General features: G+C 41.7%; 1 protein-coding gene across 2 annotated transcripts in view; it reads left to right on the forward strand.

Annotated features, from left to right (window-relative positions):
* Window positions 1-25024, forward strand: part of LOC311281708 (uncharacterized protein) — a 134678-nt gene that overhangs the window by 62428 nt on the left and 47226 nt on the right. Inside the window, exons 7-14 of one of the 2 annotated variants that reach the window (XM_084394900.1) lie at window positions 17102-17401; window positions 17828-17869; window positions 18022-18063; window positions 18169-18219; window positions 19169-19459; window positions 19541-19837; window positions 22012-22308; window positions 22733-22774. In XM_084394900.1, the coding sequence (XP_084251026.1) occupies window positions 17102-17401; window positions 17828-17869; window positions 18022-18063; window positions 18169-18219; window positions 19169-19459; window positions 19541-19837; window positions 22012-22308; window positions 22733-22774 (1362 nt within the window). The remainder of the gene's footprint in view (window positions 1-17101; window positions 17402-17827; window positions 17870-18021; window positions 18064-18168; window positions 18220-19168; window positions 19460-19540; window positions 19838-22011; window positions 22309-22732; window positions 22775-25024) is intronic. The other variant, XM_084394901.1, reaches the window with a different exon arrangement.

The following is a 25024-nucleotide window of genomic DNA, read 5'->3' on the forward strand; positions in this document are numbered from 1 at the left end:
ACTAGAAATGTTTTTTCTCGGTGCGACCGATGAGTACAGACCAAAACTTGACCATTTTTCAGAAGCAATAATCAGCCAAATTTGCGAGTCCGTTCAGTTCAATGGCACTGTTTACGTTCAGTGCCTCCAAAATGGCCGACTTCCGGATTGATGACGGGTCGTGAAAACCCTCTATATAAGGCTGAGCCACGTGCGCATGCGCTACTTTCTACCAGTCATCATCAGCAGAGAGAGTGACTAATCGGAAGTTGCTAGCGGGACTGTGTGTGCAAAGTGCGTCAATAAACAAATATAAGTTGACTGTTTACCAAGTTAACGATAAATACTTGTTAAGGAGTTTGTAAAGCCTTGATACAATGTCATCCTTTTACAAAAAGATGCGTATTTAACAGAGATGAAGCCGTTTATCGCGTGCCAATTAAGTTAAATATTACTTGCAATTTATAGTATTTATATTGCACCAAGTGTTTGATTTATTTGTATGTTTGATCATTACATTAATAGCTGAAACTCTTGTTATTTTAAGGTTAAGAACGTGATGTTTCCGATTAAGTGACGTTCATTTAAATCACCTCATAATAGTTTCGGTTTTGAATGTTTTACCATTTTTGACCACTTGGTGGCGGTGTTGCATAATAATTTCGGTGCTTATATTGATTTCTTTATTTATTCCAGAATTTAACTTTTTGAGGTTGGTAGCTTTGGAAATAATGTTTGTGTAATAATACTCAAGACATTTGTTAATATATATATATATATATATATATATATATATATATATATATATATATATATATACATACATATATATTCCTTTACCTTTGTAGACCACACACACACATCTAAATACCCTATTAAGCTGTAAAGCCTGTGTTCTAGGCTACTGTGTTGTGTACAGCCAAAGACTGTGAACAATAAACCTCCTTTGCATGGAACTGATCGAATCCAGTGTGTTCTGATCGACACCCCATAGAGGAAAGCTAGAAATAAATCACATTACAGTCCAACCTTTTTCAGTCCTACTATCGAATAATACTACTTGAACTATAATTCATGTGACTTCCTCTTTACTGCTAGTGTTATTACGGTAGTTGTCAGTATTAGCAGAGCCCGTCTACGGAGAGCCTGCCCACTCCCTATTAAGTCCTATTGTACCGAATTTTGGTTGTAGTTCCACCAGAGTTCCACTGGGGGCGATCGCCCATGAGTGCAAAATGAATGGGAGTCTATGGAGCTAGACGGCTAAATTTGTCTCTTTCATCCGATTGCCATTGAGAAATCTCAGGTTTGATTCTAGGTTTTGCAAGTTCAACATGGGTTATAGGTCGAAAGTTGAATGAACGAGTACTTATGTCCTTTCGATTTCTTACAGGTTGAGTTGTTGTTGCCCATAACACGCTAGCATTCTGCTAATGAACACTGATTGGTCAGTGAAGGACTGATTACGACCAGAGATACCGCTTGATGGCATCGTGGCATCCGAAGCGGGACCAGAAACAAACAAAACAAAAACTCTTCTAGCACGTGTATTTACCTGTGTCAGCTGTGTTGTCGATGCCTGGAGAGAAAACAAAGTGCAGAGCGCGAAAGCACCAGAGTGACTGAAGGATTGCCGTAAAGCAGTATCTCTGGTCGTACGATGTGTATGACGTCATTGACACTTTAAAATACTTTTTAAAGCAAATAAGTGACTCTAAAAAATCTAACACCCAGCAGTGTGTAATTTCTTTGCATCTCCTTTCGAATACAATATTCAAATTACTAGACAAAAAATTATATCCTGAGAAAAGTGGATTTTGATGTGTATAGCGCCATAGACCTCCATTCATTCTGCACTCGTCCTGTGAGCGCCCTTATATGGGGCCAGAGAGGAACTGCAACCATTTCAGAAGCCGAAAGTGTACTGAGAGTGAAACTTCTCGCTTTATTAGACATTCTCTGGTATTAGCCTGACGTCGTCATACTCAGATTCTAGCAGAGGCGGACAGAGTACACAGCTTCATTACTTGAGTAAAAGTACAGATACCCCATTCTAAATTTTACTCAAGTACAAGTAAAAGTACTACAGTCAGATGTATACTTAAGTAAAAGTACTGAAGTACTTAAGTACTTGTTTTTAAAAGTACTCGAGTATCAAGAGTACAAGAGTACATTTTCTAAATATTGCATTACTACTGCCACAGTGCTTACATTGGTAAACACAGCAAACACTTGAAGCGAAAACTATCATTAACTTGTTCAGAAAATTGAAATAGTCTGGCGAGGTGGGGCCACGGGTTGGCACATTCCCGGGATGGACCTGCTGCGTCTTCATCCATTGTTTCGTCCACGGTTTCGTCTCTTATCTAAATCTGACCATGGAGTTGACTTTGGCGGAAAGCTGAAGGCGATTGCTGATAGGCTGTCCCAATCAGTGGCGCCTGCACAATCCAATCACGTTTGAGAGGGAAACAACAAATTGAGGGTTTCGGAGATGTTTCTTTTTTCCTTTTTTTTTTTTCCTTTTTTTTTTAGAAGTATCGGGTACTCACGGTTATGGATAGAAATGTAGTGGAGTAAAGAGTACAATATTTGCCTCTCAAATGTACTTGAGTAAAGTACAGATCCCTCAAAATTGTACTTAAGTAGGCTACTGTACTCAAGTAAATGTACTCCGTTACTGTCCGGCTCTGGATTCTAGTCAGAATGGTCTTGTTTGAGATGAGCAAAATCTGCGCAGAACCGATCACCGGTGATCAGCGAGAGATGCATGCCGCTTAAAAATGTGTCCGAGTATGGCAAGCCCTTTTAACATTTAAAAGCTAAGTTTGACTATCCGGAATTAACAGTATAGATATCAACAATGTCTTTCTGACTAGTCGTAATTACATTTTGGATAGTTGGAATTGTCATTCAAGATATCTGTAACGTAATTGTGACTAGTCGAAACGACTGTGCTGATCAAAAGCATGATGGGAAACGACTTGCTGACGTGACGACACAGCTTAATGCTCATTGGTTTAAACAACCGTGATGTATGTTCTCTTTTAAACTGTTTTATTTTAAAGCTCTGATCTCCTAATCTCATCTGTTTTTATGTGTATAAATTATGTTTTAGTATTCCCAAACTCTCTGACAGTGTTATCTATGGGTTATTTGATTGTCATATTTATAAAAAAATATATATAAAACATGTCTGTAATTAGAGTAAAAATGATTGATAAACACGTCTTTGGTATGTAATTATAAATGGGTGTCTTGTTCATTATAATTATTTTCATATAACAGCTACAGAACTTAAATTACATCCAGTTTATTAGCAACACTGTGCACGAGCGTGAATCCCGCGATATCCATCTTTGATCTCACAGGTGTCTGATCCACTGAGAACTGTCCGTCTTGCCTGCGCTTTTTTCACTCCTCCTCTCACTGCAGCCGCGTACTCTCGACTACATTTCAGGCGAGGCAAGGCGCATCTCAAACAAGCCTATTAGCTCCATAACGGATTAAGTCCAGACCGAAGTTCGGCTGGCATCCAGGCTATGTCAGTATATGTTCAAAGTACAAAACATATTTTAGTATCAGAGTGACCTTGATAATTCAGCAGAAAAGAGCTGTCGGATTTACTGGGTTTATTTTTATTTATTTGTTTATTAGTTTTCAATTATACAATTTACAGGTTGTTCTATAAATGTGTTAACATTTTTACTGCATTTTTACAGAATTATAGCAACCGTTGCATTCAATCTTGCAACCGCAAGATTTTTGCAGTGTTATTTTCTGTTAAACAACTGTCTATTCAATGAGCAACTGAACTGCTTGACTTTGTGTAACGTTTTAGTCCAAAGATGAAGAAGAATTAAGAAGAAGAAAAAATAAATCAAAATAACAGCTTTTTTATTAACTAAAGCAAAACTCAGGCAATCCAATATGATAACACAAACAGTGTGCAATGCACAAACAATACCAGATAATGAACTGAGGAAACTGAAGGACTTAAATACACAGGGTGATGAACTCAAACTGACAGGTGTGCTAATTAAATGAATATCCATGGCAACTAAGGACTGGCGGGAATAAAGGAACACAGGAAACAGGTTAATAAGAGAAACAAACTAAAAGTCCATGAAAACTAAAGTAAAACAGGCAGAGCGTGACAGACATTATCTGTCTGTGAGCCTACAAAAAATGTTACCGGTGACCCAGATCTGCTGAACACGTGGTCTCATGATGTACGTTCATCTTCATAGTTCTGAATGCACAAGCATTATATGGTTTCCTGTGGTCTGATGTGTTACTTCCTAATTAAACTATTGTGTGAGACTCGTCTCTTTTCTCACTCTCGACTGTAATGGAGTTGTTCATCTTCATTGCTCTTCATCTGTTAATGGAGGTTCAGTCTTACAGTGATCTCTGCTATTTAATGCTGATTAAATATTAAATGTCCACATTTGCAGTTAAAAAAATTGAAATGACGCTTCAGCTTTACAGCAGTTTTGGTCAATACTCAACAGAAAGAGGGCAATACAGAGGAAAATGAGGTAATATGTGAACAGTCACTCCACAAATCCACATAACCAAATAAGAAGTCCATCATGAACAGATTACAAACATTTATCTTGTTATCAATCTTTCTGTTGTCTTCCTCAAGAATGTTTACCACCTGTACTGCACGATCCCTGACAAACCAGTTCACTCAAACGCAGGAGATCAAGTCTACAGTTTGGTGAAGATGCACTGATGAGTCTCAAGTCGTGTTTCATTATGTACATTCAATATAAATAAAATATCTTTACTCGCTGACAAATAGGTTTTTATTTTCATCATTTAGTGTTTGCCGTGAAATGCATTGTGACCTCTGTGACCACGCAGAATACTTTCTCTGGAAAGGCTCTCTAGCCCAATACTGCCTTGTGTGAAGTGCTTGGGATCTACTGCAAAGACAATGGAGGTCCAGCCTAACCCTAACCCTACCCACACCCCTACCCCTAAACCTAACTAGCAAGCTCCACCCATATTATGTCCAGAGAGGGGGAGCTGGAGGCGCTAGATGTCATCAGTGAATGGCACTTGTCATATTCATGTGCTTTAGACAGTCACAGAAACATTGTGTGGAGTATAATAGCTCCTCCAACCCCTCCTCCTCCAACATTCATGTAGAGCGTTTCTGAAATTTATACGCTGCAATATTAATACCAACAGTAGCCTGCTAATTAAAGTGATATTTCCAAACTAAATGGACATTGTTGAACTCTCTTTGCTGATTCAGTGGCGACCTCTACTGGTGAAACTTTGAAAACAGCCACAGAATCTACACCTCCTGCCAAGTGGAAACATCATCTCTTTTATGCTCCTCAAAACATGGATGAACCATTTCACCTCTAAAGACAAAAAAAAAAAAAAAAAAAAATACATATGTGTGTGTGTGTACAGAAATAATGATGCAATATGTTGGCTACTGTATTCAATTCATATATTGATCAGCAAGCCAAGGCAGAATCTGTGGAGCTTTCCCCCAAAAAGTGGTGGAGACATCATGTCCCACACGTAAATTACGCCAATGCATGTGGCCCTGAACTGCCCTCTGTTACAGTGAATACAGCTGAACATGTGGTCTCATGATCTACGTTCATCTTCATAGAACTGACTGCATTATATGGTTTCCTGTGGTCTAATGTGTTACTTCCTAATTCAACTATTGTGTGAGTCTTGTTTCTTTGCTCACTCTCGCTGTAATGGAGTTGTTCGTCTTCATTGCTTTTCAGCTTCTTATGGAGGTTCAGTCTGACAGTAAGTGATCTTTGTCGTTTAATGTTAATTTAACACTGAATGTCCACATTTGTAGTGAAAAAACATTTGTCTAAAATACAGAATTTAAGCATGTGATCATCAGTACGTTTGTGTTTTAGTAGAACACAGCAGACACATGAACCTACAACCTTAAAGCAGTTTTACTTTAGCTAGGCCATTAAAATTCATGAAAATGATTGCAATAACCTATTTAATCCATTATTTAGAAATTATGAGTCACGTAAACACCTTATTTGGTGTACAAGAGAATTCATTTACATCTGCATATATAAAAGTTATTCTTGGAGCTACTGTATATATGCTGATAAAAGCTATCAGAATCAGAGGAATGCTTTTTTGAAGTGCATGAAAAAGAGACTTTCTTTTCCTTTTTTGTTTTCCTTTTGCCAAACATTAAAAGAAATTAAAATTACTTAAAGACTCCCTTTGATGAAAATCAAGTTTTTAATGTTGTTCATGTGGTGTTTTTAATATACTTAAAGCCAAACCATGTGCAAATTCACCAGTCAACACCATTGCTGAGTATTTTCTCCTTAAAACTGCAGTGTTTCAGACAGTCTCAAAAACACAGTTAGAAACCACCCGTTTCCTACCGTCACAAACGTAATGAATCCTGTCAACGTGCAGTGTTGGGCTTTACCTGTCTTTAATATAATTATCATCCTAATAATGATATTAAAACACATTTTATGCTTAATATTAAGAAATGTGCATTGTTAAAAAAAACACTCCAAATAAAGTTTAATCACAATATTTATTTCAGTAAGTCTCAAGCGATATGTCAGTAAATATGATGGATTTGGAGTAAACTTAGTATCAATTAATTTATTTAAAAAAAATTTGGAACAGGTTTTTTTTACTAGGGATTTCAATTAGCCTACTGCTATATGTCCAACATTGTAGAGAGCGATACATAAAACGCATTACAATTCATTGTCTTGTAGACAACCCTGTAAATTCTTCTTCTTCTGAAGTTTGTTTCAAACATGTATGGCTGAATTAAACCAATATTTCCACTGTGTCGCGTTGTGGATCGGGTAGCCTGAGCTGGTGTGATTGAGGGGCTAATTTGCATATTTATGGTATTCGTAAATTAAATTAAGCAAGGGTGTAAAGTTACATTTTAAGGGTTGAAGATATTTTCATTTTGATTATCTAACTGTACGTTCACACCGCCGCCGACTTGAGCTGCAAAGAAGCTCTGGCCGCCCTGTCAAGGACGCTTGTCAAAAACGGAGAAGCTTGTTGACGCTTTGGCCGCTCTGAAGTCTGTGTCACACCATGAAATGTAAACAGGAAAAAAAAACAAGCTATACATTGACACTAGATACCTTTTATAATGACAGCATTTTTATAACCGTTTTGGTCACATTTGGTCGGGAAAAAATTATTTTGATTAATATGCGCGAGGGAGAGCGAGCAAGACGTGTTGTTTGAAGACGGTGAAGGTGAGTGAGCTCTCTCGGCCGGGGCTCTCTCTCTTGTGTAACTGGTCCCTATATGAAAATAACGTCATAAATTTTATATAATAACGTCATAAATTTCGTCATAAATGATAGGAAACCCAGCAACAGCGATTATCAGTTTCTCCTCCATTTTCTCGGAACTAATGTTTTGGTAGGAACGAAAGTTTAAATCGTATGTTTCTCCGGAATCAGCCAGCGCGAAGGACGTTCTGATTGGTTGCTGGCTTTTTGCCGCTGCACCGCGTCATAGCTCATTACCATAAAGTTGAGCTTCTCTCAACTTTCAGATTGACGCTCAAAACCATAGATATCATATAAAGGCTAGATGTCTCGTCCGCGCTGCTGGCCAATGGAGCTCGACATCCGCACACGGCGGCCATCTTAAGACAGGATGCTCGTTCACTCATAACATGGTGCATGTACTTTTAAATAACCATAACTTGCTCAATTTTATACCGATTTTCAAACGGTTTGGTTTGTTATAAACGTCAGAGATGTAGCTATTATACTGTATACATATGAATAATTATGTTCAAAATGTTTAAGCATTCAGAATTATAGCCACGTTAATAACGTTTGTAAGAAACCAAACCGTTTGTAAATCCGTCCAGATTTCAGCGAGATAAGAGGATTTGTGTGCGTGCTGCTCACTCACCTTAATTCACAGAGTCCTGTCCTAAGATGGCCGCCGGTGATGCCGGAAGTGACTCCGCCTTAAGACATCTAGCCTTTATATGATATCTATGCTCAAAACGCTCAAACCGCCCAAAACGCGACGCCGATGGATTTGACGCTCCTTGCAGCTGAGAGAAGCCAGCTTCCATTGAAAATGAATGACTTCCGGTAACTTTGGAAGCTCAAGTCGGCGGCGGTGTGAACGCACAGTAAGATGAGTTTTAAGGGATACAATTATTGACCGTATTACTTTAATTAGTAAACAAATATCTTCATGGGCTGGCCTACATTTTCCATTCATTGTGTAGTTGGCTGCTGCTGCAAGGACATTTATGAATTTAAATTTGTTTAAAAGTTTCACCAAAACATGGAGCATGATTGGAAAATGATGCATGGAAAAGTGGTCAGTAAGAAGATGTAATGCAGGGATTGATCTATTTTTGTTGTTTCAGAAGCTGCTGCTGTAAAAGTATCTCCAGATGTCCTAAGAGAGTCCAGATCAGTGAAGATGATCTGTGAGATAGCAGATGTTACAGTGAAACAGTGTCATTTCTACGTAAACAGTGAACAGAAGAATATGAAAGTCAGTCCATCATGTAAACTCGATCTCACTGGTGCTGAAGTGCTCAGATGGGCAGATGTAAAATCTCCTGCATCAGTCGACATTTACTGCTTCTACATAATAACTGAGCACGGGATTGATAAACCATCATCTCATTCTCCTGCTGCTACAGTGACGGTTCTAGGTGAGAGATTTCACTGTTCTTCTGGGTTACAAACTGTTATTACAATGTTTTTAATAATTCTGGATTATTTCACTTTAGGTTCACTTCAGAAACCCTTCATCAGTGTTAGTGACGATGATGTCCAGATCAACATAGCCTGTGATATACCACCTTCAGTCAGAGCTGATTTCACCTGTAGTCTCTACACTGAGGATGTTCTTCTGCACAGAAAAGTCTCTCAGAAGAGTCGGTCTGGAGAGAATCATCTTTGTATATTTTATTTAACTCATAGTGAACTCTTCACACGATCAGTGAACAGCAGAAATCTGAGCTGTGATTATCACATCAACACTGAACCTGAGATCAGATCACCGCGCAGTGACACACACACCATCAGAGGTGAGGACTTTTTACTGTAATCATTTTTTAACACATGAACACTTTTAATCAGAGACACTGTAGAATTATTAAGCCAGTTTTATGTAGGTCATTAGAACATGAAAGTTTGATCAATAAAAGAAAAAGTCAGTATTTACAACAAATAAAAACCTATGATAAAAGTTGAATGAGACTGTGTATTACATTTATGGCACTTCTTGACGGATACTATTTATAACGACCCTTTCAATAGGCTGTATAATACAACACTGAAAGGTCAAATACACTAAATGTATTGATCTGTATCTATGAAGTCAGAAACAACATATTGAAGCTGATTCTAGCAGTTGTGGGATGCTGTAAGATAGTGAGTCAGACAGAGATCTGTGAAATCTTCTTACACTGAATAACTTGTAGGTTCTTCTCAGACAAACGCTTAACCAGTGTGACTTCAGCAAGTGAACTATCTGATATATTTAGGCAGGAAAGAAGAGTCGCTTCAGCTGATCATGTCAGAGAGCTAGACAACGTCTGACACATCTATAGAAAGAAGCTTGTTTCTGCACATCTAATATGATGGTGAGAGGAGAAACGCCAAGCAAATTATTTAATATTTTAAAGGTCCCATTGCATGAAAATGTCACTTTATGAGGTTTTTTAACCTTAATATGAGTTTCCCTAGCCTGCCTGGTCCCCCAGTGGCTAGACAATTTGATGGGTGTAAACCAAGCCCTGGGTATTTTTGTGAAAACGAAAGCTCAGACAGGCGAATCTAGAATCTTCCCCTTATGTCATCATAAGGGGAAAGGTTACCTCCCCTTTCTCTGCTGGCCCGCCCATGAGAAAATGAGCTGCGCGATATTGGTTCCCTATCAAGGCTACGGAACTCGACATTACGGATGTCGTATACGGGAACTCCTCTCATCCTTCACTTCCGCTGAAATCTTATAGGCTAACGCCAGCAGAGCTGGCCAATTGACGCAAATATGCAAATACTGAAACACCGTTGCAGTTATAATGCAAGTGCAGCGTCAATTCCCTTCAGAATCTCTCTCTTCACGCTTAAATCGTGTGCTAGAAAGCTGATACTACAAACTTGGATTATTCGCCGTCGTTGAAGTTGCGTCGGAGATACTCGCACTGTCTCCTGCATCCGATGGCAACTACTTGCAACTTATGCTCGGGCCCCATCGCCCCCCCCGACACGCACCTGTTCTGCATCGCGTGCTTGGGGCTGGCCCACGCTGAGTCAGCCCTCGGGGACGGAGGGTCCTGCGACCACTGCGCGGATTTATCCCTTCGAGCCCTCAGAGCCAGGAGGGACGAGGCTCGCGCAGCAGCGGGAATTGGGCCTACCGCCGCCTCTGAGCCGCTGGTAGCCCCCCCCAACCGCAGAGTCGAGGTTCGCTCCCCGGTGAGCTTCCCCGACCCCACCTTTCATCCCCCTCGCGACGTCGCTGACTTCGTTTCCTTCGGGGTGAGTGAGGGGGACGACTCCATGTCGCTGTCAGCCTCCGAGAACGACTGGGGTGCGGAGCAGGCCGCACCGCTGGCGGCCGCGGAGCAGGACACCCCTGCGGACCTGCAGGACGAGCTCTTCCGTGTCCTCTCTAAGGCCGTCGAGGAGCTGGACCTCGACTGGAAAGCTCCTGATGAACCATCTAAGAGCAAATTGGATACGTGGTTCCTACAATCGAGCCGCCGTCAGGCCGCTTCGAAAAGGGGAACACCGTTTTTTCCCGACGTGCATGAGCACGTGGTGAAGTCGTGGGCGGCCCCGCAATCGGCGCGCACCCTCACTTCCACCCAGGCTATGTTTGCCCCCGTGGACGAGGCGGGGGACCACGGCTACCTCGGCATCCCTCCCGTCGAGGAGACCGTCGCCGCTCATCTCTGCCCGTCGGCTCCCGCCCTGGGCTCGGACCGCAGCCTGCCGTCCCGAGCCTGCAGATTTACGGCCCACCAGGCCAACAAGGCCTTCGGTGCCGCGGGGGAGGCGGTATCCGCGCTGCACGCTATGGCCCTTCTCCAAGTGCTCCAGGCAAAGCAGCTGAAGTCTCTGGATGGCGCCGCCTCTATTGACGCTGACGCCATCCAGGATCTCCGTTCGGCCACGGACCTCGCGCTCCTGGCCACGAAGCGCTCGGCCCAGGCGATCGGCCGTTCTATGGGTTTCCTCGTGGTCCTCCACAGGCATCTGTGGCTCACCCTGTCGGACGTGCAGGAAGCCGACAGGAAGACGCTCTTGAACGCGCCCATTTCCCCTGCAGGCCTGTTCGGAGACGCCATGGAGAAAGTAACCGAGCGTTACTCCGAGACGCAGAAAAAGGCCAAAGCTATGAGCCACGTCATTCCGCGAAGGGCGCCGCCGCAGCCGCAGCCGCAGCCGCAGCCGCGCTCTCGTTCGTCCTCAGCCTCAGGCCGCCAACCCCAGGCTGCGGCCAGAAGACAGACAGCGCCCCGCCCGGGACAGGATGCCCGTAAAGGCCGCAGCGGTCCGTGGCAAGGGGCGGGTAACAGGAGGACGCAGAGGAGCCCGCGCAGAAAGCCCACCGCGTCCCCTGCCAGGCCCAAGCAGTCGTCCTGACCGCTCGGGCAAGAGGAGGAAAAAGCGCCAGGCCGGCCCCGCGTGCAAGCGGCACGCTCTAGTGCACTTCGTCCCTCAGAGTTCTGTGAGCGACGCGTGCAGTTGTTCTGTGTGTGTAAATGTTGTGAATGTTGTTCAAATAAAGCAAATTACTACTTCACAAACAGAGCTTTTTTCTCCTCTTGCACCACACACTGTGTTACCCGCCCTGCCCTCGAGCAGCGCAGAGTCACGGTCAATAACTACCCCCAACACTCACATAGCGGCCATGACCGCAGCGGCGATGACCGCAGGTTTAGATCAGCCCTCGCTCAGTCGTTTCCAGGCAGCGTGGGAAGCTATTCCGGGCATTTCGCCGTGGGTGTTGAATATAATTCGGCGCGGGTACACACTTCAGTTCAAACGCAGACCACCCCGCTTTCGCGGCGTAATTCAGTCATTAACTTTGCCCCAAAACGCTCACGTGCTGAGGCAGGAAGTGTGCAGCTTGCTCGAGAAAAAGGCTATAGAACCAGTTCCCCCGAGCGAACGGGACAGCGGGTTCTACAGCCGCTACTTCGTTGTGCCGAAGAAGGGAGGGGGTCTCCGCCCCATTCTGGATCTGAGACCTGTCAACAGAGCGCTTCACAAACGCGCCTTCAGGATGACAACACTGAAGCAAATCCTGGCGCAAATTCGCCCCGGGGATTGGTTCGCTTCAGTGGATTTAAAGGACGCTTACTTTCACATTCAGATAGTGAAACGTCACAGACGATTCCTGAGGTTTGCGTTCGAGGATTCGGCGTACCAATATACGGTGCTTCCGTTTGGACTGGCCCTAGCCCCCCGAACGTTTTCAAAATGTGTAGACGCGGCACTTTCACCCCTCAGATCGAGCGGAATGCGCGTCTTGAACTATCTGGACGACTGGCTAGTTCTCGCTCAGTCGAGAGAAACGCTGGTCAGCCACGTGAATGCCCTCCTTCGACACTTGGAGATGCTCGGGTTGAGGGTGAACGTCCAGAAAAGTGTGCTCACACCGAGCCAGACGATAACATTCCTGGGAGTGTGCTTGGATTCGGTGAGAATGAGAGCGCGCCTCTCCCCCGAGCGAGCGGAGGCTCTGAGTTCTTCTCTCGGTCTCTTCAGACCTGGCAGGCTCGTCCCACTGAAAGAGTTTCAGAGACTACTGGGACGGATGGCAGCGGCTTCTTCGGTGTGTCATCTGGGGCTGCTGCATATGAGACCGCTTCAACACTGGCTGAAAGCGCGCGTTCCCCCGAGTGCGTGGTATTCTGGCCACAGGCGCGTTATGGTCACCAGCGGATGCGCCCGCGCCCTGGCCCCGTGGAGGAACCCAGATCTCTTCAGCTCAGGTGTCCCTATGGGCTTAGTGACGCAGCGAGTGGAGGTCCTGACGGACGCTTCATCCACCGGATGGGGAGCGGTCTGCTTGGGCAAGCCCGCCTCGGGTCGGTGGTCAGAGAAGCAGATGGAGTGGCACATAAATCGCTTGGAACTGGAAGCGGTCTCTCTAGCTCTAAAAACCTTCCGGTCTCAGCTGGAGCAGCGGCATGTGTTGATTCGGACAGACAACACCTCCGTGGTTTCGTACATAAATCGCCAAGGCGGTGTACATTCCAAAGCCCTATTCAGGCAGGCGGAATCCCTTCTGCTATGGGCGGACCGGTTTTTCCTCTCGGTGAGAGCGGCGCACATCCCCGGTGTTCTAAATCGCGGGGCGGATATGCTCTCGAGAAGCGGGATTCCCCAGGGGGAGTGGAGGCTTCACCCCGGGACGGTTCAGCTGATATGGAATCGTTTCGGCAGGGCGGAGGTCGACCTCTTTGCAACGAGCGAGAACGCGCACTGTCAGATGTTCTTCTCGCTGTCCCGTTCCCCCCGGGAGGTGGACGCGCTGACTGCGCGATGGCCGAGAGTCTGTCTCTATGCCTTTCCTCCGGTGAAAATTTTGCCCATGGTGTTGTGCAAAATCAGGGAGGAGAAGGCGGCGGTGACTCTGGTAGCCCCGAACTGGCCGAATCAGCCCTGGTTCGCGGATTTGGTAGAGTTGCTAGCAGGGCAGCCATGGGAGATCCCGCTCAGGAAGGACCTTCTGTCTCAGGCGAGCGGAACGATCTGGCATCCCAGCCCCGCGCTGTGGAGCCTCCATGTGTGGCCGCTACAGGGTCGCTGAGCGGGCGGGACGCGCTGCACTCGCGGGTTTTGAATACCATCGCGGAGGCGCGAGCTCCGTCCACCAGGCGCCTGTATGCTCTGAAGTGGGGTGTGTTCTCTAAATGGTGTCAGGATGTCGGTATAGACCCAGCGGACTGTTCTGTGTCGGATATTCTACGCTTCCTTCAGTATAGGATGGATGAAGGGAGCCTGCCATCCACTCTGAAGGTTTATGTGGCCGCTATTGCCGCGTTTCACCCCCCTGTTGACGGACAGTCTATCGGTAGACATGCGTCGGTGACACGGTTCCTCAAGGGAGCTAGGAGATTGTGCCCTGCACGGCCGCCTTCTGTGCCGCCGTGGGATTTAGCTTTGGTCTTGGAGGCTTTGTCACGACCGCCTTTTGAGCCCCTAGCCTCGATTGCCATTAAGGAGCTATCGATTAAAACGGCTCTGCTTCTCGCTCTCGCCTCGGCGAAGCGGGTTGGGGATTTACAGGCTTTCTCTGTAAGTGAAGATTGTATTCGCTTTGGACCGGGAAACTGTAATGTTACTCTCAGACCGAGACCGGGTTACGTTCCTAAGTCGCTCAATACCCCGTTCAGAGCGCAGATCGTTTCTCTGCCTGCCCTGTCCGCTGAGCCATCAACCTCTCAGGGTTCGGATGCTTAGAGTGCTATTTGCCCAGTCAGAGCGCTCCGAGAATACATTTCTCGCTCGGCAGCGTTTCGACAATCGGACCAGCTGTTTGTGTGCTTTGGTGGATGCAACAAGGGACGGGGGGTCTCAAAACAGAGGCTTGCTCACTGGATCGTGGACGCTATTGTTTTGGCTTATGATTGCCTGGGACAGGAATGTCCCCTGAACATCAAGGCCCATTCGACTAGGGCGATTGCCTCCTCGTGGGCCTGGACTAAGGGTATGTCTATTCAGGATTTATGTCTTGCGGCTGGCTGGTCTTCTCAGAACACGTTTGCCAGATTTTATAAGTTGGATTTACCCTCTGTAGCGTCTCGAGTGCTTTCGGTGAGTTGATCGCTTACACAGCATTAAGAGAGCAGCTCTGCGCTTTGCTCATGAGTTGTTCTGTGTGCTATTTGTGTGTTATACTATTGTCACCGCTATGCGTTGGCTTCTCTGTTGTTGTTGTTGCCCTGTTGGTCTACAGTGCAACCTTCCCCCAGTTATACTGCTCGGGATATGCAAATTCCGGTAGTGTTGGTGTGTTCCTGTGATTGGTCCCTTTGGACCTATCAGAGGTTAGAGGTTCGCTATTTGTCAATCTCGGCCTATCAGGCACTTCCATTCTGGGGGCGAGGTTTGTATTGGGTCTGTTCAGTAGTTTGCTGCCACGGCGGGATTCTATACAGTTCCCATATACGACATCCGTAATGTCGAGTTCCGTAGCCTTGATAGGGAACGTCTCCGGTTACTTTCGTAACCTCGGTTCCCTGAAAGGCAAGGAACGAGACATTACGCTCGCCGCCGTGTTCGCTATTAATTTAGCGTTGTTCGATTCTGAAGGGAATTGACGCTGCACTTGCATTATAACTGCAACGGTGTTTCAGTATTTGCATATTTGCGTCAATTGGCCAGCTCTGCTGGCGTTAGCCTATAAGATTTCAGCGGAAGTGAAGGATGAGAGGAGTTCCCGTATACGACATCCGTAATGTCTCGTTTCTTGCCTTTCAGGGAACCGAGGTTACGAAAGTAACCGGAGACGTTTTTCCTCGAGAGACATCATGGCTTGCAAACGTGCGAACTGCGAAGCATGGCAGTTGCTCAGTGTTTGGATGTACAAATGAACACAAAGGTATTGTTTTAGTTCCTTCATCCGAGCCTCTGAAGAACCAGTGGGTTATGTGAATGTCTGATGTGTAATTGTTCAAGTTCAGACAGATAATCTTTCTCTCAAAGTCGTTCAATACTGTTTATGCATCAGTAAATCAAGCCAGTGACTAAACGATCAACTTCACGTCGTTTCTCTTAGTAGGATGAAAATAATCTTACTTAAACTGTGATTAATATACAGATAGCGATCATAGAACAATCCCTTTCCAGTCGCCCAAGCTGTCAATCACACAGCGTCAGTTTATCTGGACACTTGCCAAAACTCGTTATGAAATCAATGACGCTGTTACACTGCACAACGAAGCTCTTACTGTACTTACCTCATGTTTGCATTGGTGAAATCATTAGTGAGAGTACAGAAACTGCTTGCAAAGATAAGATCTTCATTCACGCGATCAACAGGCTGTCATCTGCTCAATGCTCATCACTGCAACCTTTTATGTGATGGGAATAGATCTAAATACTTCAAAAACTTCTCACGATTCGTTAATCCCGATAGCTGTAATAGTAAAAACGTATAATAGCTGTAATAGTAAAAGTTTTCGAGAGAGTTGCACATGCAATGCTAAATATTTCATATGCAAGCATGTCAGCCAATCACAGCAGTGGGCGTTTACACTGAAGTCTCACAGTAGACACGCCCCTTCAAACAGAGCGTTCATATCAGAGGCTAAAATCAGGCTAGGAAAAATGCCTTTTATTTCTAAATTAATACAAATTTTTATCTTAAAAGCATACTAACATTATAAGGGCACCCCAGGAAACATTCTAAAATAATAAAATAATCCATGTCATGGGACCTTTAAGAGTTTAGGGATAACTGGCACACAAGGAGGGGTTGGTCTCCTGGCATGATACATTTACTTGACATAATAAATTGTTACATTTGATTATTCTAACCGACTTTGGCATTATTTTCATTAAAGAGTTAAAAGGAGTAGTCAAACATTCGCGCACATTTAATGATGCACAGATATCATTAAAACCTTTTCATTTATGGAGTCAGATGAAATAACGAGAGAATACATATTCAGATGTATTGCATTTAATCAAAAATACTTTGCCTCGAGAAAAGGACAGTAACACGTAAAGACCTTCCGCGCTGGTCGGATGCCGGTTTTGGGCAGATCGAGCGCGAGCCCTACAGAACCATGAAAAAAATATATTACCAATGTTTGTATTTTGTCGAACCAACTACCACAAACCATCACAGAAAATAAGTCAAATGCTAATGCTGATGTTTGTGCTGTAGTTTTCCCTCCAAAATAATGTAACTTCCTGAAGGATGATGTCATTAACTGCTTTTTAATAGTTTTAGTTTAAAATGACAAAAGACTAACATGCTAAAAGTTTAGGACACTGTTTTTTTTTTTTTTTTTTTTTTTTTTTTCAGTTTTAGCAACTTTCAGAAGAGTCACCTGCATCTAATCTGAGAGATGAATACATTTCAATTTTCCTTTCTTCTTCATTAGGTCTTCCTCAGGCCAAGTTAACAGCATCTGCTTCAGTTATTAAGGAAACAGACACAGTTCAGCTGAGCTGTGAGAATACTGAAGATCTGAAGATGGAGATGTGTTACTTTAACATAAATAGAAGAGAAAGTTACTCAAAACAGAGCTCATCATGTCAGCTCTCACTCACTGGATCTCAGATCAGTATTTGGTCAGAAGGTCAGAGTTCATCTGTGAGAATAACCTGCTTCTACACTGTGAAGAAGTCACAAGTTCTCACACCATCTCCTCACTCCGATCCAGTGACAATAACAATCCAGAGTGAGTCTTGAGATATTTATGTATTGATAATCTGTTTAAAAAGTTATTTCTATCAAAAAACAAACACCAAAATCCTTTACATGCATCTATCTACTGTGATTTACTTTATGAATCTATGATATGGGCTGTTCACTCTTGTAATATTTCTCTACAGCAGGATTATTGAAAACAAAATTAGTGTCAGTTTATATACAACTGTATAAACTCATTGTCTCATTCTTAAATGTTACAGTTCTGGTTCTTTGGTTCTGTAATATCCTTATTGGATATAAACTAGTACAGAGCAGAATGACATCATACGGCATAATGTGGGGAAAAAAGTTGTATTTGAAGGCTCTGTACCTTTAACAACAGACTATATTGACATTTGCTTTAAAGTTAAATATTGCAATTTCTCCCTGTAATACTGTTAAACTGTCTTTACAGTTTCAGCACCAGCTGCACATGTTACAACAGCCATGAAAACCTGTGAGTAATTGAGTTTGTAAAATCAAAAATACATAATTCTTATTCCACATTGAATGATGTGGAAATTGTTCTGTCAGGCTCATTATTATCTGTTGCGGTGAAACATTTTATTATATACATCACTGCAAATTTTACAATGTATTTTTTAACAGCTTTACCTTTAATGTCCACTTCTGAAACGTACAGTACAGCTGGTAAGTTACTGATAACACCTTTTCTGGTTATTCTGAATTAAAATTGAAAACGTGATTCAAAGGTGATTCTCCTTGCAATTTATTTATTTATTTTTATATTTGTAGACTTACTTTCCAAGTCAAAACTGCCAAACAGCAAAACAAAGAAAACCACACGTAAGTTCATCCACTCTTCCTCATTGGTAAAATCACTAGGCCTATGTTGAAATAAAAAAATATATGTGGGATCCATTTACTCAACCAAGGCTCAACTCTACACGTTTCCAAATGTTGAGCAATATTACTTGCAATTTATAGTATTTATATTGCACCAAGTGTTTGATTTATTTGTATGTTTGATCATTACATTAATAGCTGAAACTCTTGTTATTTTAAGTTTAAGAACGCGATGTTTCTGACCACACACACACAAGTTTAATCACAATATTTATTTCAGTAAGTCTCAAGCGATATGTCAGTAAATATGTTAATGGATTTGGAGTAAACTTAGTATGAATTAATTTATTTCAAATACATTTTGGAACAGGTTTTTTTTACTAGGGATTTCAATTAGCCTACTGCTATATGTCCAACATTGTAGAGAGCGATTCATAAAATGCATTACCGTTCTGATTCATTGTCTTGTAGACAACCCTGTAAATTCTTCTTCTGAAGTTTCTGTTTCAAACATGTATGGCTGAATTAAACCAATATTTCCACTGTGTCGCGTTTAAGTTGACATGAGTGGATCAGGTAGCCTGAGCTGGTGTGATTGAGTGGAGGCGGGGCTAATTTGCATATTAATGGGTATTCGTAAATTAAATTAAGCAAGGGTGTAAAGTTACATTTTAAGGGCTGAAAAAAATTATGTCATTTTGATTATCTAAGATGAGTTTTAAGGGATACAATTATTGACTGTATGACTTTAATTAGTAAACAAATATCTTCATGGGCTGGCCTACATTTTCCATTAATTGTGTAGTTGGCTGCTGCTGCAAGGACATTTATGAATTTAAATTTGTTTAAAAGTTTCACCAAAACATGGACCATGATTGGAAAATGATGCATGGAAAAGTGGTCAGTAAGAAGATGTAATGCAGGGATTGATCTATTTTTGTTGTTTCAGAAGCTCCTGCTGTAAAAGTATCTCCAGATGTCCTAAGAGAGTCCAGATCAGTGAAGATGATCTGTGAGACGCCAGCAGATGTTACAGTGAAACAGTGTCATTTCTACAGTGAACAGAAGAATATAAAAGCCAGTCCATCATGTGAACTCGATCTCACTGGTGCTGAAGTGCTCAGATGGGCAGATGTAAAATCTCCTGCATCAGTCGACATTTACTGCTTCTACACAGTAACTGAGTACGGGATTGATAAACAATCATCTCATTCTCCTGCTGCTACAGTGACGGTTCTAGGTGAGAGATTTCACTGATGTTCTTCTGGGTTACAAACTGTTATTACAATGTTTTTAATAATTCTGGATTATTTCACTTTAGGTTCACTTCAGAAACCCATCATCAGTGTTAGTGACGATGATGTCCAGATCAACATAACCTGTGAAATACCACTTTCAGTCAGAGCTGATTTCACCTGTAGTCTCTACACTGAGGATGTTCTTCTGCACAGAAGTGTCTCTCAGAAGAGTCGGTCTGGAGAGAATCATCTTTGTATGTTTTATTTAACTCGTAGTGAACTCTCACAATCAGTGAACAGCGGACATCTGAGCTGTGATTATTACATCAACACTGAACCTGAGATCAGATCACTGCGCAGTGACACACACACCATCAGAGGTGAGGACTTTTTACTTTAAAAATGTTTTAACATATGAGCACTTTTAATCAGAGACATTAATTATAATGTAGAATTATTAAGCCAGTTTTATGTAGGTCATTAGAACATGAAAGTTTGATCAATAAAAGAAAAAGTCAGTATTTACAACAAATAAAAAACCTATGATAAAAGTTGAATGAGACTGTGTAGCCTATTACATTTATGGCACTTCTTGACGGATACTATTTATAACGACCCTTTACAACACTGAAAGGTCAAATACACTAAATGTATTGATCGGTATTGGTCTATGAAGTCAGAAACAACATATTGAAGCTGATTCTAGCAGTTGTGGGATGCTGTAAGATAGTGAGTCAGACAGAGATCTGTGAAATCTTCTTACACTGAATAACTTGTAGGTTCTTCTCAGACAAACGCTTAACCAGTGTGACTTCAGCAAGTGAACTATCTGATATATTTAGGCAGGAAGGAAGAGTCGCTTCAGCTGATCATGTCAGAGAGCTAGACAACGTCTGACACATCTATAGAAAGAAGCTTGTTTCTGCACATCTAATATGATGGTGAGAGGAGAAACACCAAGCAAATTATTTAATATTTTAAAAGTTTCTTTGTAAGTTCTTATTGGGTCACTCCTGTTCTGCAGCACTTCTTGAACTCTTTCTAATACACAAATTAATACACTTGTGTTTAAGTAGAAGTATTTCAATTTAAGTATCTTTCAGAAATATGCTCTGATCTGGTTAAGATCATCATATGACATTGATACTGGATTAATTAGGATTTTTACATTTGCAAATAAAGAACCATTGCACAGTGAGTGATTGACAGTCAGTTTAACCCCTTAACGCCTACTGTCGCGAATTTGCAACAAACCCCTTCCATTCAGACTGCAGGCGAGATAGCGTGTGTTTTCCCCCAATGCCTGTTTGTGCACATTCGATACATACCTAGGAACATTTTGCACGCACTGGTTTATCGTAGGAGCGGTCGGAGTGGGAACTACATCCGGTTCACCGAAGCTAATATTTTGTTTTGCAAAATCCGCATATCAAGTGCGCAAATGTGGAGAAATTTCCCAAAATGAGTTAAGTTGTGCTAAGATAAAAATATGTACCAGCTTATTGATTGCTTCTATAGCTATGTTATTCATATAGACTTCATGTGACGAATATTTTTTACGTACTTTGTAGATTTCTGTTTGTAGCAAATTTGCGACATTGGGCCATAACGGCTGGATTGGGCTAATGGCTACATATTATAATAATGCTGTATTTAGATGGTTTCAGCCAAAAAAAAATTTATTTTTTTTTTTCACAAAAAATAGCATGTTAGGATATAACACTATAAGAATATATAATGTATGCACTGGAGAAACAAGGAAAGAGTTAAACAGAGTGTAACATGGAATGTATAAAAACTACTGTCAATGTTAGGGAGTAGGAGAGTGTTTTGTTTCTTGCTGTTGTCAAGATTCATTAATTTGTCAAAGTTTATAAGTATAAAGTTTATAAGTTCTAACAACTTTGTGCCATGAATAAAATCTACATTCCTGAGATGGGAAAATGTGTTTTATTAATTTTTCCATTTTGTAAAAAAATACCCTAAATGCCCACTGTCGCAAATTTGCAACATACCAAAATTACCCTAAATGCCTGTTGTCGCAAATTTGCAACATACCAAAATTTCTATTTATTTGTTGTGCAAAAGTGAAATTGATAATCTCAACATTATTTACCATCTACCTAAAGTCAAAAACACACAGAATTTTTTTTTTTATATACAGCTTTATAAATTCAGGCGTTAAGGGGTTAAAACAACTTTTAAAGTGTTGATTTTATCATGCAAAAGGAACCATCAAAATAAAATATTACCGATTTTTGAATTTTGTCGAACCAATTAATACCACAAACCATCACAGAAAATAAGTCAAATGCTAATGCTGATGTTTGTGCTGTAGTTTTCCCTCCAAAATGATGTAACTTCCTGAAGGATGATGTCATTAACTGCTTTTTAATAGTTTTAATAGTTTAAAATGACAAAAGACTAACATGATGAAAGTTTAGGACACTGTTTTTCTTCTTCTTTTTTTTCCAGTTTTTGCAACTTTCAGAAGAGTCACCTGCTTCTAATCTGAGAGATGAATACATTTCAATTTTCCTTTCTTCTTCATTAGGTCTTCCTCAGGCCAAGTTAACAGCATCTGCTTCAGTTATTAAGGAAACAGACACAGTTCAGCTGAGCTGTGAGAATACTGAAGATCTGAAGATGGAGATGTGTTACTTTAACATAAATGGAAGAGAAAGTAACTCAGAACAGAGCTCATCATGTCAGCTCTCACTCACTGGATCTCAGATCAGTATTTGGTCAGAAGGTCAGAGTTCATCTGTGAGAATAACCTGCTTCTACACTGTGAAGTCACAAGCTCTCACACCATCTCCTCACTCCAATCCAGTGACAATAACAATCCAGAGTGAGTCTTGAGATATTTATGTATTGATAATGTTTAAAAAGTTATTTCTATCAAAAAACAAACACCAAAATCCTTTACATACATCTATCTACTGTGATTTACTTTATGAATCTATGATATGGGCTGTTCACTCTTGTAATGTTTCTCTATAGCAGGATTATTGAAAACAAAATTAGTGTCAGTTTATATACAACTGTATAAACTCATTGTCTCATTCTTAAATGTTACAGTTCTGGTTCTTTGGTTCTGTAATATCCTTATTGGATATAAACTAGTACAGAGCAGAATTACATCATACGGCATAATGTGGGGAAAAAAGTTGTATTTGAAGGCTCTGTACCTTTAACAACAGACTGTATTGACATTTGCTTTAAAGTTCAATATTGCAATTTCTCCCTGTAATACTGGTAAACTGTCTTTACAGTTTCAGCACCAGCTGCACATGTTACAACAGCCATGAAAACCTGTGAGTAATTGAGTTTGTAAAATCAAAAATACATAATTCTTATTCCACATTGAATGATGTGGAAATTGTTCTGTCAGGCTCATTATTATCTGTTGCGGTTGAGCATTTTATTATACATCACTGCAAATTTTACAATGTGTTTTTTAACAGCTTTACCTTTAATGTCCACTTCTGAAACGTACAGTACAGCTGGTAAGTTACTGATAACACCTTTTCTGGTTATTCTGAATTAAAATTGAAAACGTGATTCAAAGGTGATTCTCCTTGCAATTTGTTATGTAAGGGATAATGTAGAGCAAGGCGGCTGTTATAGCGAATACAACCCCGACAGGCTGATCTACAACTATAATTATAGCAAATCCTCTGCTTCGCGTCGGGGTCCTGATCAGCCTGAAGGGGTTGTATTCGCTATAACAACCGCCTCGCTCTACATTATCCCACTTATTACATGGCTACCTACCAAATAAATCAATAATTTGACACAAAATTTTGTTTATTGATTTAAAAACGATTGTATTGCTTCCGCTAAAGAAAATAGTCCGTTCCGTCTCTACGGTTAGAATCCTGCGTCCATAGCAACGCTCTGTTTTTCATGACAACGGTGTGTTATACTTAGCAGCGGTCTGTTATCAAGAAATAACAGAAACCATGTAATAATTATTTTTATTACATGGCTTGGTTGAATTGTAATTCTTTGTGTGGTGTGAATTGGCCTTAACACTGCATGGGCCCTATCCTGCACCCAGCGCAATTGACTTTGTACACCGACGCATGTATCATTCCTATTTTGCACCCGCGCGCAAAGTGGACTTTTCCCTCCACAGACGCGCGTCGGTTAACTAAGAAATACACTTGCGCTCCCCGGGGCGGTTCAGCGCAAAGAGGAGGCGTGTTCTGGCGCAAACGTTCCCTCATGCTATTTTACAGGTTTAGAAAACAATTGCGCCACTGACCAGGAAAAACCTAGTTTAAAGTCAGTGACGCGTTGCGCATGTTATTCATATGCTATTTTAAGGGCGCATGCTTGGCCTTAATCAATGTAGCGTGTGCACAACGCGCATACACTTTGATTCTATCATCTACACACAGACGCAGCAGTTATTTTTGCAAATCATACATTATTACGATAGATAGATAGATAGATAGATAGATAGATAGATAGATAGATAGATAGATAGATAGATAGATAGATAGATAGATAGATAGATAGATAGATAGATAGATAGATAGATAGACATTTTATTATAAAAGCATACATCTAGCTTACACATTTACCCAAATTATCATACGCCTGTTTAACCGAAGTTAATTTGGGTGTGTTTCTCCATCCCCAACGTCCCTGACGAGAACGTCGGTCTCCTCGGCTGTGAACCGCTCCTGGCGTGCGCCTGGCAAATCCGCCGTTATAATAGGAATCTGCTTTAGAACAAGCGCGCCTGCTCTTAAAGGGAATGTGAGATGTCGCTCTGATTGGTTTATTTCACGTTACGCCCAAACCACACCTATGAATAATGAAGCTACTTCAGACCAACCCCTTTTAGATTTGCGCCAGGCGCAAGAGTCATTTATCCCGCCGGGAAAATAGCAACAGCGCCAAGACCCGCCCATAAAGTTACTTGCGCTTTGCGCTTTGACACTTGCGTTTCAGATCGTTAAAATAGGGCCCCCCATGTGTATAATCATCACGCTTTGGTCAAATGTGATTTCATTAGAGGGATTTTCTGATGCAGATGCTCCTAATGTTCACACTTCAACAGATCAAACTGACTGTCCAACCCCAACACAGCATCCACAGAACATCCTCAAAGGTTTTTCCTTTTCTTGTTGTGCTTCCATTTTAATTTGAGAGCCCTGGATTTGACTGTTGCATGAATTAGATGTTTACTTTCAGATCTCTGTAAAACATTTACATGCACACAACAAAAAACTATATACTATAAATCTATATACATTTTCTAAATCGTTTGTGTATCAATTCAATTGTCAGGTGGACTGAATATATATAAAACAACCAAATTCAACTTTACAATAAAGCACATACACATGTATCAAAGTGTTGGTTTTGTTTAGTCACAGGCTTATGGATTATAGTTCTGGTTTCCACTGGTGTTGGTGTCTTTTTTTCTGGACTCATCTGTCTGTGCTGGTTTGCATGTAAGTAAAGTTTTCACATGTAGGCTACATATATTCTTTGTTTGTTCTGGTGTTTGTACTGGCTTTTATGTTGTTCAATATAGAATTGATCATGCA

This window comes from Rutilus rutilus (genome assembly GCF_951802725.1).
Source record: "Rutilus rutilus genome assembly, chromosome: 22".
Lineage (NCBI taxonomy): Eukaryota > Metazoa > Chordata > Actinopteri > Cypriniformes > Leuciscidae > Rutilus > Rutilus rutilus.